The 16608-nt window shown below is 56.5% G+C and overlaps 1 protein-coding gene across 14 annotated transcripts in view; it reads left to right on the top strand.

Moving 5' to 3' along the window:
* The window catches only part of DOT1L (DOT1 like histone lysine methyltransferase), a 50680-nt gene that overhangs the window by 9723 nt on the left and 24349 nt on the right, over window positions 1-16608 (top strand). For 8 of the 14 annotated variants that reach the window (XM_073220632.1, XM_073220637.1, XM_073220630.1 and 5 more), the window contains 6 exons: window positions 5794-5868; window positions 8705-8768; window positions 10108-10336; window positions 11956-12050; window positions 12486-12548; window positions 13030-13143. In XM_073220632.1, coding sequence (XP_073076733.1) covers window positions 5794-5868; window positions 8705-8768; window positions 10108-10336; window positions 11956-12050; window positions 12486-12548; window positions 13030-13143 — 640 coding nt within the window. Of the gene's footprint in view, window positions 1-5793; window positions 5869-8704; window positions 8769-10107; window positions 10337-11954; window positions 12051-12485; window positions 12549-13029; window positions 13144-14859; window positions 15002-16608 lie in introns of those variants that run through there. The other 6 variants (XM_037018281.2, XM_073220631.1, XM_073220638.1 and 3 more) reach the window with 5 other exon arrangements.

Below are 16608 nucleotides of genomic sequence, written 5' to 3'. Positions count from 1 at the left end.
GCTTCCCCAGCCCCCTTCATAGCCCTTCGAGAGCTGTCCCTGCCCTGTGAGTGTGCAGAGGGCATGGGCCTGTCAGCTGGCAGCCTTGGCCAGGACCGGGGTGAGGGCATTGCTGATATGTTTCTTCAGGCTTTCTCCCCATCCTGGACTGAGGTCTGGGACGCCTTCAGTCCCAGGTCTGGGGTGCCCACAGTGCGGACTCGGTGGCGCCTCCTGCTTCCTGCATGCAGTGGTGTGTGCGGCCTTGGCCTTGCCATGCGCTGTTCCTCAGGACCCTTGGCCGTGTAGTGCAGTGGGGGCGGCAGGCTGAGCCGTGGTGCTTTCCAGCCCCTGCTGTGCTGTGAGCCCTGGCCTGCTCTCCCTGCCACCTGGCGGCTGTGTGCCCGACCCAAGGCCCTCCAGCTCGCTGAGCATGCGTGCTTTGCTCCTGAGCTGTGCAATGCCTCCTTGCAAGATCGCTTTGAGGATTAAGTGAAACAGTTTGTGCAATGAGCCAGTCAGTGGTGTCACCCCACAGGCTTCCTCATGTCCTCTGTGATCCACTGTCCCCTCACCCCTGTTCCAGGCAACCACTGATCTGCTTTCTGCTGCTGCAGGCCGCTTTGCATTTTATAGAATTTTATGTACATGAAATCGTATCGTATGTACTTCTTTCTTCCTGGCCTCTTTCAGCACGTGGTGTTGAGATTATCCGTGTTGTGTCTATCACTGCTCATTACTAAGGAGAGCTCAGTTGTCAGATGGGCCACAGTCTGTTGGTTGTTGAGCAGATGATGGACGTGTTGAGTTTTCTGAAGTTATAAACAAAGCTGTTATAAATGTTCTCATGGGTCTTGGGGGTTGTGTGTGGACATGTCTTTGTTTCTTTTGGGTAAATAGCCAGGAGTGGGATTGCAAGGCTGTATGGCAACATTAGGAGGAGCTGCCAGGATGCTTCCCAAGAGGGCCACTCCCGCAGCTCCCATCTGCGCCGGCACGCACTGCTGGTGTGCTCTGCCCTCGCTGCTCTAATCTGAGCTGAGTAGTGGCATCTCACTGTGGTCTCAGTTCTCATTTCTCTGGTAACTAATGTGTTGATCAGCTTTTGCTTATTTTTAAGAATTGGTTAGTTGTTTTCTTACCGTTGAATTTTGAGCGTATGTGTGTCTTCTGGTTACCAGTCTTTTATCAGGAGTATGTTTTGCAAATGTTTTCTCCCAGTCCATGGTTCGTCTCTTTGTGTTGTTAACAGTGTCCTTTGAAGAACAGTTATCTTAAATTTTGACAAAGGCCTAGTTTATCCAGATTTTTCTTTTAGAGTTTTGGGGGTTTTTGCATCCTAAGAAATACTTGCCTAACCCCGAGGTCACAAAGGTTTTCTCCTATGTTTTCTAGAAGTTTTTAGTTTAGCTTTCATATTGAAGACTTCTCATCCATTTTGAGTAAATTTTACATCTGTTGTGAGGTGTGGGTTGAAGTTTGTTATTTTTCATATGGATGTCCAGTGGTTCCATCAACATTTGTTGATGAGACTGTCCCTTCTCTGTGGCATTTCCTTGTCCCCTTTGTCAAAAATCAATTGGTAGCATACAAGTTCGTTCTTATGTAGACCTTGTTCTGTTCCCCTGACCCACATCTCTATACTTTGGCCAGTTAAAAACTGTGGCTACTGTCACTTTATATTGACTTTGGAATCAGGCAGGGCAGGTCCTCCACCTTTGTTCTTCTTTTTACATATTGTTTTATTTATCCAAAACCTTCTTGCTTTTCCATATAAATTTTAGAATTAGCTTGTTGATTTTTTACATCATTTTGATAGGGATTGTATTGAATCGACGGGTCCTTTTGGAGAGATTTGCCGTCGGTATTGAGCCTCCTGATCCATGAACACGGTGTGGCTTCCCACTTACGGGGCACCCAGCATTTATCTCAGCCATGTTCTATTGTTTCAGTGTGGGGGGGTCTTCCACACCTTTTGGTAGATTTATTCCTAGAGAGACAATACTTTTGGCACTTCTATAAATGGGATTTTGTGTTAAATTTTACTTTCCAATTGCCTGATGCTCGTAAGTAAAAATACACTTGATTTTTGTATATCAGTCTTGACCTTGGGGTAAATTCATTGATTCTAGTAGTTGTTTTAGAGATTTCTTGGCACTTGCTGTGGAAATAACTATATCATCAGTAAGTAGGGACAGTTTTACTTACTCCTTTCCAGTCTTAGTGATTTCATTTCATTTTCTTGACATATCGAATTGGCCAGGACCAATCCCACAGAAGTGAAAGCCGGCACTCAGTCCCCCCTCACTGAGGCATCGTTAGCTGTGGGGTCTTCGCACTTGTCCTGTATTGGTTTTAGGAAATTTCTTGCTATTCCCGATGTTATTTTCCCTAGGTGTGACCACGGCATTGTAGTCATGCAAAAAGAAGAACTCTTTAACTTTTATGGGTGAATAATGACATATTCATGGATGAAATGATGTAAGGTCTGTTGTCCACTTCGGAATCATGTGGAATGGGCGCAGAGAGAGCACGAGACAAGAGTGTCCACTCACGGTAGGGGCTCTTGGCTCGGCAAGGGACACTGGCCCCCACGTGCCTTGTGACATGACATTAACCTCCGTCACCTGGTCACAGTGGCGCCTACCAGATTCCTTCCACATAAAGGCCCCATTTTTTCCTTTTCCATTAGTAAATATCTTGGGGAAAGTCCTTAGAGGCGGTCTCTCCTCAGACTTGTGCCCACCGATTCTAGCACCATCTGTGGACCTCACCACCTGGGCATTCTGCAGGCGACTTTCTGTTTTCCTTGTTCTCCCCACATCATTAACCAGAACTCTGTTTCCGCACTGGGATCAGGTCCACCTGCCGGCTCTCCTCTTGTCACTCATGCTGTGCCCACGCTGCCGCTGAGGCTCTTGTGGTGTGTCCCGTGCCTGCTCTGAGCATGTCCTCACTTTCTGGAACCACACGGTGCTCCAAACTCCTCCACATTCCCTGTGTTCCAATCTTAGAATCAGCCACTTTTCTGGGGAGCTTTGGTGTCTTTTGATGGAGAGTAGTTTGCTGCATTTTGAGATTGGGTTTTCTCCTCCTGCCTGAGTTGTAAGACTCCTCGGCATACCCCGGCTGTGCGCGCCGAGTGAGGTACTGTAGTGTGAGCAGTGTGGCTGGCGGCAGTCTGAATGGCATTTTGATGACAAAGTTTTTAGTTTACCAGTTCATTTTTCGACGCTTAGTTGTCTGGGTCACGTCCAGGAAATTTCTGCCTACCTGAGATTCAAAGATACTCTCTTGTTTTTCTTCAAGGAGCTTTGTGGTTTTGGCTTTTATGTTAAGGTTTAATTAAGAGCAATTGTGAATTAAGTTTTGTTATTGTCAGATGGCCATTTATGTTTATGAGGATCAAGATTTATTTCTTTTTCCCATTGATATTCAATCATTCCAGCCTCATTTGTTGAAAAGAGTTTACTTTTTCCATCAAATCCCCGTGGTGTTTTTCTCTAAAGTCAGTTGTTTAAATATCAGTCCACCTCTGGATTCTGTGTTCTGTGTCACTGATGTGTCTGTCTCCACGCCAACATCAGCACCGCGCTCTCTTGGTCTCTTTAGTTGTATAGTAAGATTCAAAAGGAAGTAGCACAAGCCTTCCAAATGCTTTTTTCAAAGATCATTTTGGCTATTCTAGGTGCTGTGCCTTTGTATGTCACGTTTAGAGTCGCCCTGTCTGTTTCTCCAAAAAAGCCTACCACTGGCACTGGGCTTTTTATAGGAATCACTTTGAATTTGTATTCAGTTCGGGGAGAAGGGCATTTACAAAATACTGAGTCCTCCATCCCATGAACATCGTATGTCTCTCTGCTTGCCTGGTAGTTCCCAGCAGTGTTCTGCAGTTCTCAGTGTGGAGGTCTTGCAGACCTTTCATTGAAACTATGCTTGAGTATCTATGTTTTAATACTACTTTAAGTGGCATTTAAAAAATTCTTTTAAAAATGTTTTGTTGCTGGTGTATGTAAATACAGTTAATTTTTGCCTGTTGACCTTTTCTCCTGTGACCTTGCTCGAGTCACAAGTCTTCGCAGCATCTGTATAAATTCCTTAGATTAGTCTGTGTTGAGTTGTGTGTGTGAATGCAGACAGTGCTTCCTTCCAGTCCCTGCCGCGTGGCGCCGGCCGGCACCCCAGTACAGTGGTGGGGGAGGGCTCTGCTCCCAGGAATGCTTGGTCCTGCACCCTGGTGGGAGTGGCTGCAGGACTCAGACCTTCCTGTGCTGTGGGTGCTGCTGAGCACAGACTGGCTTGGGAGTAAAGGTGTGCGCGCACTCAGAGTAAGGCCAGGGGCTCTGATGCATCACGGGACCTGGGGACTGAGGGAGCCGGGAAGACCTCACTTGGGGGGCACGCTGCCCTGCTGCCCTGGTGGCTGTGAGTTTGGGGTTCAGTGGGGAGGGACCCCAGACCTCAGAGCAGGGATGTCAGGATGTGTGTGCCCAGGGCAGGGGCGTGGTGGAGAAAACTGCTGCCTTTCTGGATTCAGCGGCTGCTAAGTAGCCATGTCTTGCTCGGGTGGGGAATTCTCACTGATGACACAGGAGAGAAGGCTCCTCCTCCGCCAGTGTCCAGCCCCGTGGCCCTCCTGGAGAGCCACTGGCAGGAGAGAGAAGGCGGGTTTGCTGTGGGAGGCTACCGCCCAGCCACAGCCCTGTCAGCTCCAGGGCAATGCTTTCCACCCATTTCCTGAACAATGGGGACTGGATTCTGTCATGGGCGTTTTCTGCATCTGTTGTGACGCTCATAGTGTGTTCTCCATCCCACTCGTGTGGTGGATGACAGTGATCCATTTCTGAACGTTAAGTGGCCTCCGCGGCCTGGCTAAACTCCATGTGAGAAGACTGCAGTCGAGGCATGTTGCTGACTCGGTTGACTGGTATTTTTAAAGGTTTTTTGTGTCTGTGCCTGTGAGGGATATTGGTCTGTAGGTTTCCCTCTTCTCAATGAGTTTGTCTTTCTATGGTTTTTGCACCTGGGTAAAGTTGGGCTCATGACACTGAAAAGAATTTGTGTTATTTCTCCTCCGATGTCTGATGGAAGTCACCGCCGTGAGTTTTCTTTTTGGGAAGCATCTGATTAGGGAGTCATGGTCTTTGTGGGCACGTGACTTTTCATGTTTTGTTTCTTCTTGAGTCAGTTTTGGAAGCTGCTGTCTTCTGAGGAATTTGTTTTCTCTAACTTGTCGAGTCTTTTGACATACAATTTTTCATAACCTGCCTTATTTTCTGTTTATTCTCTGTTAGACCTATAGTGATGTCTCCTCTTTGGGGATTTATTTCAAAATAATGTCAAGATCCACTGAAGGATCTGTTATGTTTTCCTGTCCCTTAATCTGTGGGCTCCCCATCCATCTTTTTTTTTTCTTGCAATTTGTTTGTGGAAGAAGCCCCATTGATTGTCTTGGAATTTGTGAACTCATCAAAGAGGAGTTCCTTTTAGGTTCTAATTGCTATGTGGCTTTTCAAGGTCTCTGATTTGAGCCGATTAGGGTCCTCGACCCTGCACCATTCAAGTCCACTTAAGCTCGTGGTCATTACTGTGGTTTGAACTTGAAACTGCATAAAACTCGTAATTCACAACTCACTGTAAATTGTACAGCATTTGTTTTGAAGGAATGCCTCCCCTCTGTCCGTCACATTTTGAGTCGTTGAGTAAGGAGGATGTTTGGGTTTTGTATTTGGGAGTAAACAGTGTTTAAGGAGTGGAGAGTAAAAATAGAGCTTAAGGGTAATCTTCATTACTTTTCCTGCTTTTGTTTTTCAGATGGGTCTGTGAAGAAATCCCTGATCTCAAGCTTGCAATGGAGAATTACGTCCTAATCGACTACGATACCAAAAGGTGAGCAGCTGTGCCTGAGTGCCTGTCCACTGCAGACAGCTCGGCACTCGTGGGGACACAGCCTATAATTAGTTATTCTTTGATGGTGCAAGCTGTGAAATTTCCTTTTAGAGTTGGCTGTAGCCTCCACAAAGTTATTTTGGTAGGAAATGTTTATCAAATATTGGCAGAGGCTGTCAGAGTGAGGACAGAGCTGGAAATGCCACGCTGTGGAGATGGGATGGCATGTGCAAAATCGCCCTGGGCTGCTAGTTGCCATTCTCACTGCAGGTGGTGGCTGGCCGCCAGCGCCCCTGACTGGGGTTGTGCCACCAGACTGGGCCCCCCTCAGCACCTGGGCTCTGGCCGGATCTGGGCTCGGTCTTAGTTGGGTCTGGTCAGTAACTGTCCAGCCCTCTGGCTGCTCCTAGTGGTTTCCTGTTGCACATCCTGGACCTCAGAGCGTCCTGGGGGTGGACGTGGGCGAGGCCGTCTCTGGAATGCCTACCTGGAGCTCTTGTTTTCCTTTGGGAGAGCAGGATGACAGTCCACGCTCAGCCCATTTTGGCTCTCGGCGGGCCTGCTCAGTACATGGTCCTCCCTGGAGCATCGTGTCTAGATCAACCCGGGGGAGCCCCGAAGCCCCTCCATGCGACCCAGCCCCCAGGTGCTCGTGACATGGTCTCCCTTTTGTGTTTGGAGGACTTCTTGGTCCCCAGCCGGTGTCCTGCCCTCAGCCAGCCCCTGAACCTTCTCCCTGTGCTCCTGGGCCAGAGCTAGGGGGCTTGTGTGTGTCCGCCAGCACCAGCCCGCAGCGAGCTCCTCCTGTCCCGGAGTGGACGCTGCTCATGGGGTTAGCCTGCGAAGCGCACCTTTAATAACCGATTGATTGCTGTGTGCCTTACCCAGAGCAGCCAGGGATTTTAAAGATGCCTTTGCTACAGAACACTTGCAGGTGATGTTTGGTGTTCTTTCCTCTGTATCTGGGTGGCCTAGAAAAGACCAGAAGGATGTGGAAGCCTGGGAGAGGGCGGTGGGGGCCAGGCTGGTGGCGCACGCTAGGGACCCATGTGACCCTGGAGTCAGGCACGAAGTGGGGGGTCCTCACTTCTCCCTTAAGCAAGGTGACACCTGCGCCAGCACCGGGGGCCGAGCTCAGCCTGTCAACCCAGGGCTGGCACGTAGGAGCCCGGTGCTTTTGCCCATCGCTCTAGGAGAAAGCCTCTTCCGGGGTGGCCAGAGGCTTTGAGAAGGTGGCAGTGTTGAGGCTGAGGACAGAAGTAAAGGTTGGGCTGGAAGGAAGCGCAGTCACACAAGGAAAACAGGAGGGTCTTGGGTCTGTGGGGGCGTCCAGCCTGTCATTCCCAGATGGGGAGAGTGGCCGGAGAGCGAGGGGGTGCGGCTCACAGGCACGACGCATGCGGTGGGCACCCGTCCTGACCGGGACTACCGGGTCCTGCGCTCCTTGTGACGCCGGCTGGGCTGCGCAGGGGAGGCTGGCTGGCCCTGCCCCCTCCTCACCGAGGCCCGCGCTTGGTTCTCCGGAGGGCGGGAGCCCGTCCGCCTGGGCCTGCCCGACTGCGGCGCTCTGTCAGGCCCCCAGGGTGCACCCCACTCCGTCCGCATCTTCCGTCCTGGGGCCTCATGGGGCTCCAGCCGCGGCTGCCCCTTCCTGCCCCAGGCTCCCCACTTCTCACTCAGCTGCCATGAAGGCGCTGTGAGCTCATCCCACGACCCACTCTGACTCAGCTTGTGTTGGGTCTGTAGTAAAGGGGATGTGCACTTAAGTCCCAGGAGTACATCTAGGGCCGAGGAGGAGGTCTGGGCGTGAAGATGCAGGCAGGGGTGGGCGTGGGCTGTGCGTCCTGTGTCCTGTGTGCAGGGGCCCCTGCCTGGCTCCTGGTGTCTCTCTGGGAGGAGGCCACCGTGCTGCTGTGTACCTGGGTCAGTGGCAAGAAGGGGCTCCTGGGGGACACTCCTGTCCCTACACACAGACCCTGTGAGCAGGTCTCCCCTGGCACTGTGGACATTGGCCAGGCCGTGCTCTGGGGGTCCATCCTGGGCACTGTGGGGGGTGAGTAGCACTCTCAGCCCCACCCACCTGATGCCAGGATCCCCCCAGTGGGACAACCACAGACTCCCCCGGGTTTGCTCAGCATCCTCTGGGAACATAGTCACCCTAGTGGGGGGGCCCTGGGTTCAAGGATCCCACTGAAAAGAAGCACCTGCAGCAGAAGCTGGCGTGGGGAGAATATGGCTTCATCAGAGACTCACAGCCAGCACGTGCCGCTTGCATCATCGAAGGTGTGGAGACTTGAGGTGCTATAGTGAGCAGCCGGCATGGGGGGTGCTGCCCTCCTGTCTGCAGCTGCGCATCGGGAGGCGTCCTCTTCTGCCGGCTGGTGGAGCCCGGAGCCTCTTGTGCCCGCGGCTGGCCCCTGGTGCATCCGTGCAGGTGGAGGGTGGGCCGGTGCGAGATGAGCCCTCCCTGCTGGGGACCCGCACGCTGCCCCGTGCAGTCCCAGTGGAGCAGGTGGGCTTCGCCGTCCCGCCCAGTGGGAGTGAGGCCTGGCCCTTTCCTCACTGAGCCCTGCTGGGCAAGCCTGTGAGCCGTGAACTATGTAGGCTGCCCTTGGGGTCATGCGTGGCCTCACCGCCAGGGTCTGCCTTAGCCTGGAGCTCCCGGCCCAGCCTTGTGGCCCCTGTGGACTCTCTTTGGGGCCCTGTGACCTCTGCCCTCTCCCCGGGTGGGGCCTGGGCTCTGCCTGTCTGTGTGCTGTCCCCCCCGTGAGGCCTGCAAGGCCCTGGGCCTGTTCGGGCTCACTGGCACCTTCACACCTTCCCCTTGGTTTTTCAGTTTCGAAAGCATGCAGAGACTCTGCGACAAGTACAACCGGGCCATTGACAGCATCCACCAGCTGGTAGGTGGCCTGCGCCCGCCCTGCCCTGTCTCTTCCCCTGGGACCCCGTGCTGCAGCTTGCCAGCCTGTTGCCCTTCACATCCCCTGGGCGGTTCTGACAGAGTGCCTCTGGGACCCTCCCGGCCATCCTCAGTGCTGGGACCCACTGGCCGCCAGCGAGAGGGGTCTGCAGAACAGTCCTTGGGCCCTGCGCACCGCCCGTGGCCGGGACCGTGACAAGCCGGCATGGGCATTCACCCCTGTACACTGGTGCCCGATCCTTGCCCTGTGGCCGCAGCAGGCAGGCGGTGGTCAGGGGCCTCCATGGGGCTTCCGTCCTTGATCCGGCCACGTCGTGAGTGTGCTCCTGTCCCCACAGGACGTTCTGGCTGTGAGGGGTGTCAGGGAGGCTGAGGAGGGGGCTGGCCCTGCAGCCTGAGGTCCCGCAGCCTGAGCCAGCCAGTGCACCTCTCTGGAGTCCCCAGAACAGGGCTACTGGGGCTTGCCGGGCAGCCCTCTCCTCGCCACCCTTGGTCAGCAGTTTCGGTGACACTTAGATGAGTGTGTCAGTGGACCGGGACTGGAGAGGTTCCTTGGGCTGGTCAGCTGTCTGGCTCCCAGCCCCTTGCCTTGGCCGAGTGTCTGTCAGTTCTCTCCTGAGGAGGAGGGGGCCCGAGGCTCTGGGGCTGCACCCTCTGTGCAGTGTGGCCTGGCCTGGGCTGTGCCACCCCTGCGCTGGGAAGGCCTGCAGGGGCTGTCACTGCCCGAGTCACAGGGCTGCAGGTGTCTGGTGGCAGCTGCTGAGAGGGGAGGGCCGTGCTGTGTGGAGCAGCACCCTGGTCGGCCGGGGCACTGGGCTGGGAGGAGGGACAGGGGGCCTCTCTTAATGGCCAGCATGTGAGGGGCCAGGCCCCAGTCCTCAGGAACTCCTGGGGCCAGGCTGCCAGGGCCAGGGAGCGGTAGTGTGGGCAGCTCCTTCCTCAGGCTGCCGAAGCCTGAGCGGGGCCCTGAGGCAGGTGCAGGCTGTGGGCCTTAACACAGGCCCCCAAGCGCAGGCTGTCCCGCGGCTCTGCCTGTGTCCTCCCCCAGAGGGACTATCAGTGAAGGCACTGTTGTGAGGCCAGGGTTCTGGAGCTGACGGGTGACAGCCCCTCATCTAGAAAGGCAGGAGCCACAGGCAGTGTGCACATATACACCTTGCTGCATGCCAGCATCATGTCCACGCTCACTCGCACACATGCACACTGCACACACTTGTGCTCGCTCACTCACACTGTGCACACACAGGCCCTCTTCTCTGTGGGCAGCAGTCACAGGGGCAGGATGGTGGGCTCAGGTGACGGCGCCCTCTCTGCCCCAGTGGAAGGGAACCACGCAGCCCATGAAGCTGAACACGCGGCCGTCCAACGGGCTCTTGAGGCACATCCTGCAGCAGGTGTATAACCACTCGGTGACCGACCCTGAGAAGCTCAACAACTACGAGCCCTTCTCCCCAGAGGTGTATGGGGAGACCTCCTTCGACCTGGTCGCGCAGATGATCGACGAGATCAAGATGACCGAGGACGACCTGTTCGTGGACCTGGGCAGTGGTGAGTGGCCCACAAGCCTGCGGTTCCCTGCCGCGGCTATGGGAGGGGTCTGATGGGAAGTGGCCCCTGGAGTTGGGTCCTCCGTCCCCCGCCCGTGTGTCACTGCTGTGGGCACCGCTGTGTCCCTGGCGCAGGCCTTCCCACCTGTAGATCTGGGAAACAGCCCTACCCCAGCAGGTCCCATTGCTCCTGCCGCTCTGCCAGCCTGGGAGCAGCCTCAGGGCCTACCTGGAGCTTGGCTCCAGAAGGTGCCCTGTGCGTGCAGCCCTACGGCGCTCCCCGCTAAGCCCCTGAGTCCCTCTCCTGCTCCTTCCTGAGGGCACAGCTTGCTCCTGGCTGAGAGGCGGCCCAGGGACCGCCGTGGACCAGCCCCAACCTCTGGGTATGGGCGTGTCTCCTGCAGAGTGGAGGGTGAGGGCAGGGGCCTGTCTTCAGCGTGACATGGGGCCTGGCAGGTGCACACGGATAAACTGCAACTTCATCTGTGGGCTTCTTGGTGCCCAGTTAGACTTGGGTTGGTTAGGCAGCTGTCACACTGCCAGTCTGCTCCGTGAGGAGCCCTGGGCACAGCTTCCCCTGGGGCAGCTCTGCTGTCCGCATGTACTGTTGTTACAATACCCTCCTGCTACAGACTCGAAAGTCCAGCTGCAAACGGGCTCAGTTGTGGTGCTCAGAAGTGGGCTTGCATCCTGGGGTGCACGCAGCTTCTTTGGCGTCATTAGTTGAAGCCCTTTGTAAGCACGATTCACATCTTTATAAGAATGCATGTTGTTCTAAAGCCAGTTACCTAAATTGCTGTAGGACTTGCCTCCACGTGTTGAAGGGCTCATGGTGTCTGAGACGCCAGCTGTCTGACGCACAGCGCTCGCCGCTTCATGCGGTCCCTGGGCAGTGGCCTTCAGTCCCTTGTGCTGGGCCTTCGCGTCTACCCCCGAGTCTTCAAGCACCATGCTTCTTTTTATTGCTTGGATTCATTCCGTTCAAAACGGAAACTCAAGGGGCCCCTAACACAGTATCCAACGTGCAAAACTGACCTTGTGTAGGCGCAGTTGAGAAAGCCTCCCAGTGCCCAAGTGCCCCAGAGCCAGTGGTTCCAGAGTGTCCGCACTGGGCCTCTGCTTGGGACTTGGGCAGCTGGGCATGTCGGCATGTTGAGTGATGGCAGTGGACACAATAATGGCACCAGACGAGTGGTTGGGAGGCCTATTTCTGGCATGCGGGGTTCTCCTGCCCCTCCAGGCTCCATCAACCCCCTGTTGATGGTGAGAATGGACAGGCGTCCTCAAGGTGGTGTCAGAATTGGCTGGCCAGGCCGCTCTGTGGTGGTAGCATGGGGTAACTTTGGGGTGGATGAAGCCTTCCTGACTGTCACTGAGCCTTGTGGAGCCATGTTGGTGTGCATAGTTAGTGCCACATGGGGCCTGTACATAGAGAATGGATTCTGGTTTCAGGAGCCACGGAGTGTTGTCTGTGGATGGCAAAATGTGACCGAGGCAGCGTGACTGAGGTGGCCATCCCATATGGGGTGCTCAGCACTCACCCTGGGTCGTGGGAGTGGCCTCGGGGTACCTGTCACGAGTGCCTGGTCTGTGACAGCGCCTCCCCTGTCTCCCCACCAGGAGTGGGCCAGGTTGTGCTGCAGGTCGCTGCGGCCACCAGCTGCAAACATCACTATGGCGTTGAGAAAGCTGACATCCCAGCCAAGTACGCGGAGGTGAGCGGTTCTGGGGCGCGGGGCAGCAGCTCGTGTCCCCGCAGCCAGCCTGTCGTTGCCACGTATGCCGTTGGGCCGTAGTGTCCCTGTTGTACCAGCGTCTGCCTGCTTGTGGCCCGTGGGGCTTGGGGGGTGGGAGCGTCTGAGCAGCCTGTCCCCACACAGGCGTGTTAAGAGTTTGTGGGTGTCTGGTGGGCTAGGGTTCCTTGGAGGTCAGAGCCTTTGCAGGCCCCACTGGCTACCCCCTCGGGACCCCTGGGGTCCTCCTTGGGCTGCCTCTCAGAGGGTGGTGCTGAGGTGGGCAGACCACAGTGCCAGCTCATGCATCTGACCGAGCGGGAGGCAGGAGGCTGGAGGCTGGGCCCTGGGCACGGGGCAGGCTTCTGCCCAGCTGGCCACCTGTCTGATGGGCCATCTGCCTTGGTTGCCTCGTAGACCATGGACCGAGAGTTCAGGAAGTGGATGAAATGGTACGGAAAAAAGCATGCAGAATACACAGTGAGTGCCACCGCCCCACGCCCCCATGGCCAGTGTCCCATCCCAGCCCTGCTTCCTCCTCCCTGACCCACCGCCACCCTCCCGCCAGACGTGCCGGGTGCTGCCCCGTGTGCCAGCTGTGCCGATGGGAGGTGGCTGCTCCGCTCCCTCCAGGAGCCCCGTGACACCACCCGATGGTCCCCTTCCCCCACCTCCTTCCTCAGGGCTGCTGGGACCCAGCCCCTCTACCCCACACCCTTCGGGAGTCATCAGTGTCGCACACATGTGTGTGGCTGCAGCCGCGTGAGGCTGTGCAGGGTGTGGGCAGACTGGCCAGCTGGGTGGCCCGTGCACATCAGCTTCTGGCAGGGCCCAGCTCGGGGGTTGCATGCTTGGCTGCTGGTGGCCTCCGCCACCCTCATCGCCAGTCCAGCCTGGCCTCAGTCCTGGACTGTGGGGCCTCTGACCCTCTGGCCCAGGGTGCCTATGCCTTGAAGCGCAGGTCCTGCTCAAGACTCCTGCCCATCTCTTCGGGGTTTCTCCTGTCACCATGGACACCCCGCTGTCATGCTGTCTGTCTTCAGACACCTGGCCACTGCTGGGGCCTCACAGGCAGGTGTGTCCAAACCGGACCAAACGAATCCTTAGCGTGCCCTTCTCTTCCTGCCTCAGGCTGTTCCCTCTGTACCCGGAGGTTGAGGATCCTGGGTTCTGATTTTCACCCTGAACCCAGCAGCAGCCTTCTCCCTGCCCCCTCCGAAGCCTTCCTGCTGCTGCTCCCCTCTCTGCAGCCTTCCTGTGGGGTGCTGACGCCTAGGGAAACAGGCTAGATGGAGGGATCGTGCACTGCAGGTGTATGGGGTGCACAGAGGGCACCTGGATTTGTTTCTGTGCATGGGGACGTCCGGTGGCTGCAGCAAAGATTACCTCCCCTGTAGCATTGTCCTGCTCCTGGGTCAAAGGTCACCTGTCTGTGTTTTCTTGGGTCTCTGTCTGGGCTCTCTTTGGTTCCGTTGGTCTCGGCGTCTCTCTCCAGTACCACACGTCTTGATGGCTGTAGCTTTAGGGCTAGTGTTGAGGTCGACGGCACCAGCCTGTCAGTGTGCACTGGCTGTTCAGGGTCTTTTGCCTTTCCATGTGAACTTTAGAATCAGTTTCTCGACGGGTAGCCATAAAATAACTCGCGTTGGATTGAGTCTCTCACAGATCAGATGGGGAAGCGCTGACGCGTGACCACGTGAGCCTCCCGTGAACGTGGGATATCCAGCCTCCTGCTTGGTTCCCCATCGACACCATTCCTGAGCGTTTTGTAGTTTTCCTTATGTGGGTCTTGCACATGTTCTGTTAGATTTATACTTATGTATTATTTTTTTATGCTGAGATAAGTGGTACCATCTTTTTTATTTCAAATCCTACTTGCTTGTGGCACACTTACAGGAAGGCAGCTGATCTTTGTATATTGTGCATTAACGTGTGATGGCACTTCTGTCCCATGACCCTGCTGTGGCCACTCAGTCCCAGCTCTTTTGGAGTTTCTAGGTCAGTGGCCAGGTCTTCTGTGAACGAGGTCCTCCCTTCCCCATCTGTATGTCTTCGCGTATTTTTTTGTCACATTGCGTTAGCTGGGACTTCCAGTATAGTGTTGGGAAGCAGTGGGGGGACAGTCCTGCCCTGTTCCTGACCTTGGCAGGGAAGCTCCTGGTTTCTCACCGCTGAGTCGCCACCTTGGGGCCAGGCTTTATCAAGGCAGTGACGCCCCTCTATCCTTATTTTGCTGAGAAACTTTATCACGATGGGCACTGGGTTCTGTTGAATGCCCTGTCTGTGTGTGCTGGTGTGAGCGTGTGCTTGTTCTCTGGCCCGCTGATGTGTTGAGCCGCCTGCCATGCCTGGGGTAAGTTCCGCCTGGCTGTGGCGTGCAGTTCCCTGCGTAGGCCGTTCGGGCTGTGGGTTTCTTCCTGTGCTGTTGAGGGTGTTCGTGTCTGTGTCCAGGAGGGGTGCTGCTCTGAAGCTCCCCTCTCTTGCACTGTCTTTGACGTCGCAGGGGTGCTGGCCTCCTAGAGGCTGGGAGGTGTGCCCTCTGCTTCTCTGCTGCTTCGCTTGGACCGGGGCCTGTGCAGCAGAGTGCGGGCCTGGCCGCCCTTCCTTTGAGTGGAATTTCCTCCGGGTGTCCCTCCCCCCAGGGGAAGGTGAGGGGCTGTATCCTCTGCCCCTCCTGCCCCTCCTGCCCCTCCCACATCTGGAGTCCTCTGGGGTCGGCTGGTGAGGCCAACAGAGGAGCATGCGTCCAGTCGGTTTCCGTCTCCAGGAATCTCCTTCCTGCCCAGTCCTTGTGCCCTCTGTGGCGCCGGCTGAGAGCTGCCTGGCGGCTGACCATTTTCCTAAGACTTCATGACTTCCTAAAACACAGGTTCTTAAATTTCAAAAATGCTTCCTGCTTGGGGTGAGAGGCCAGACAGTTCCAAGCTTGTAGTGTGAGTATTTATTGATATGCTTCCCAGAAATAGCCCCAGTTGCCCCGGTGGCCTCCCACACATTGCTCGGATGCTAGGTCTCAGCTTCCGTGTGACCCTCCGACTGGAGGGGGTGGAGATGGCGTCTGCCGGGTCCCCCACCCACCTGCCGGCTGCTCCTCCTCCTCCGGGGACCATGGGTGGCGGCACCCGGCCAGGCAGGTGTATGGGAGCCAGTGGTGGGTCTGAATGTTGTGGTGTTGCTTGGCACACAGGAGGCCCTGCGTGGGCACTGTCCTCTAATTCGGGTCTCCCCACCTGGGCACTGCAAGGCGGCTCAGAGCAAAATTCTCCCCAAAGGACACTTGGCCATGGCCTTGGCGGCAGGACCGACAGAGCAGCCGTCTGGCGTTTCCAGAGTGCTGTCAACACAGCCCTGCTCCCAGGGACATGTCGGGGAGTGCTGGCTGGCGAGCGCCCGGATGGGTGGGGACTTGTATCCTGCGCCTTGGGAGGCTTCCCCAGCAGCTTTCTGTGGCTTCGGCCAGGCGTCCTGGTTGGCAGATGGCTCCCATTCCTTAAGAACCGAAGAGGAAACAGGGCCAGCAGGAGCCTAGAAACAGCCCTGTGGGCTCCTCCAGGGCCCAGAGGCGCCACTCCAGGGTGTGTGTGGGGGACACCCCCGACCCCACCTCACCCTGCGCTCGGCCACCCAGCGCTGCAGGGCTCCCTCCCCGGGACACTCCCGTCCAGGCTGAGGCTGAGTCTGGGCCTCTCCCAGCCCCCGCGGCACAGTGGCGTCTTGCTGTGGAGCCCCCTGGGGGGCTGAGCCTTTTGGTGCCAGCGCTGCCAAGAGGGGGGACCTGGCAGTTGAGCTGAGCAGTGCTGCATCTATGCATGTGTGGCTGCTCAGGGCAGGTTGGAGAGAGGCAGGCGAGAGCCCGCCATTGGTAGCCCTCACCCACCTGGCTTCCGGTGGGGCCTGCCTCTGTCTCCCCCTGGAGCGGACGCATCAAGGGAGGAGGCTGAGCTCCTCCCTTGATGTCAAGAGCACTTTGTCCCACCCTGAGGTGGCTGGCCCCTCCTGGTAGGATATCTGTGGCAGGTGGAGCAGCCCGGGGTGGGGGTGTGCCCACCCACCCGAGTCTGACCCCAGACCTGCCCGCTGGCTGGGAGCCACAGGCTGATTGATGGTCTCCCATGGGAGGAACGACCATGCAGACCGCAACCCACATGCCTGGGCTGGGCCCCCCAGGCCCTCAGGCAGTGGGGACAGAATGGCTGTGCATGTCATTGTGGCCCCAGTGACGGAGCAACCCCAGCCAGCCCCTCCCTGAGGGTTGAGCCTGCCTCGGCTGAGGGCAGACTGCAGGGTAGGGTGGGGCAGCCGGCAAACATGGCCGTTTCCTCGCTTGCCTCCAGCATGAGGCCAGAATGGGGTGGTGGCACTGGTGGCACTGTGGCTACAAACAGTGTGGCCCAGGCAGGTGAGACTCCGAGGGGACAGGCCACCTCAGGAGGACCCCAGGACAGCATACATTGGCCCTCAGGACCTGCAGTTTATACTGGGAAAGGACAGGAGGTAAAATGAGCCCAGGCACGGGGTGGGTCTCACAAGACATGCTCAG

The sequence above is a fragment of the Manis javanica genome, chromosome 13, assembly GCF_040802235.1.
Source record: "Manis javanica isolate MJ-LG chromosome 13, MJ_LKY, whole genome shotgun sequence".
NCBI classification, from domain to species: domain Eukaryota; kingdom Metazoa; phylum Chordata; class Mammalia; order Pholidota; family Manidae; genus Manis; species Manis javanica.
Note: the sequence above shows the minus strand (reverse complement) of the source record. Positions and strands in the feature narration are given on the sequence as shown.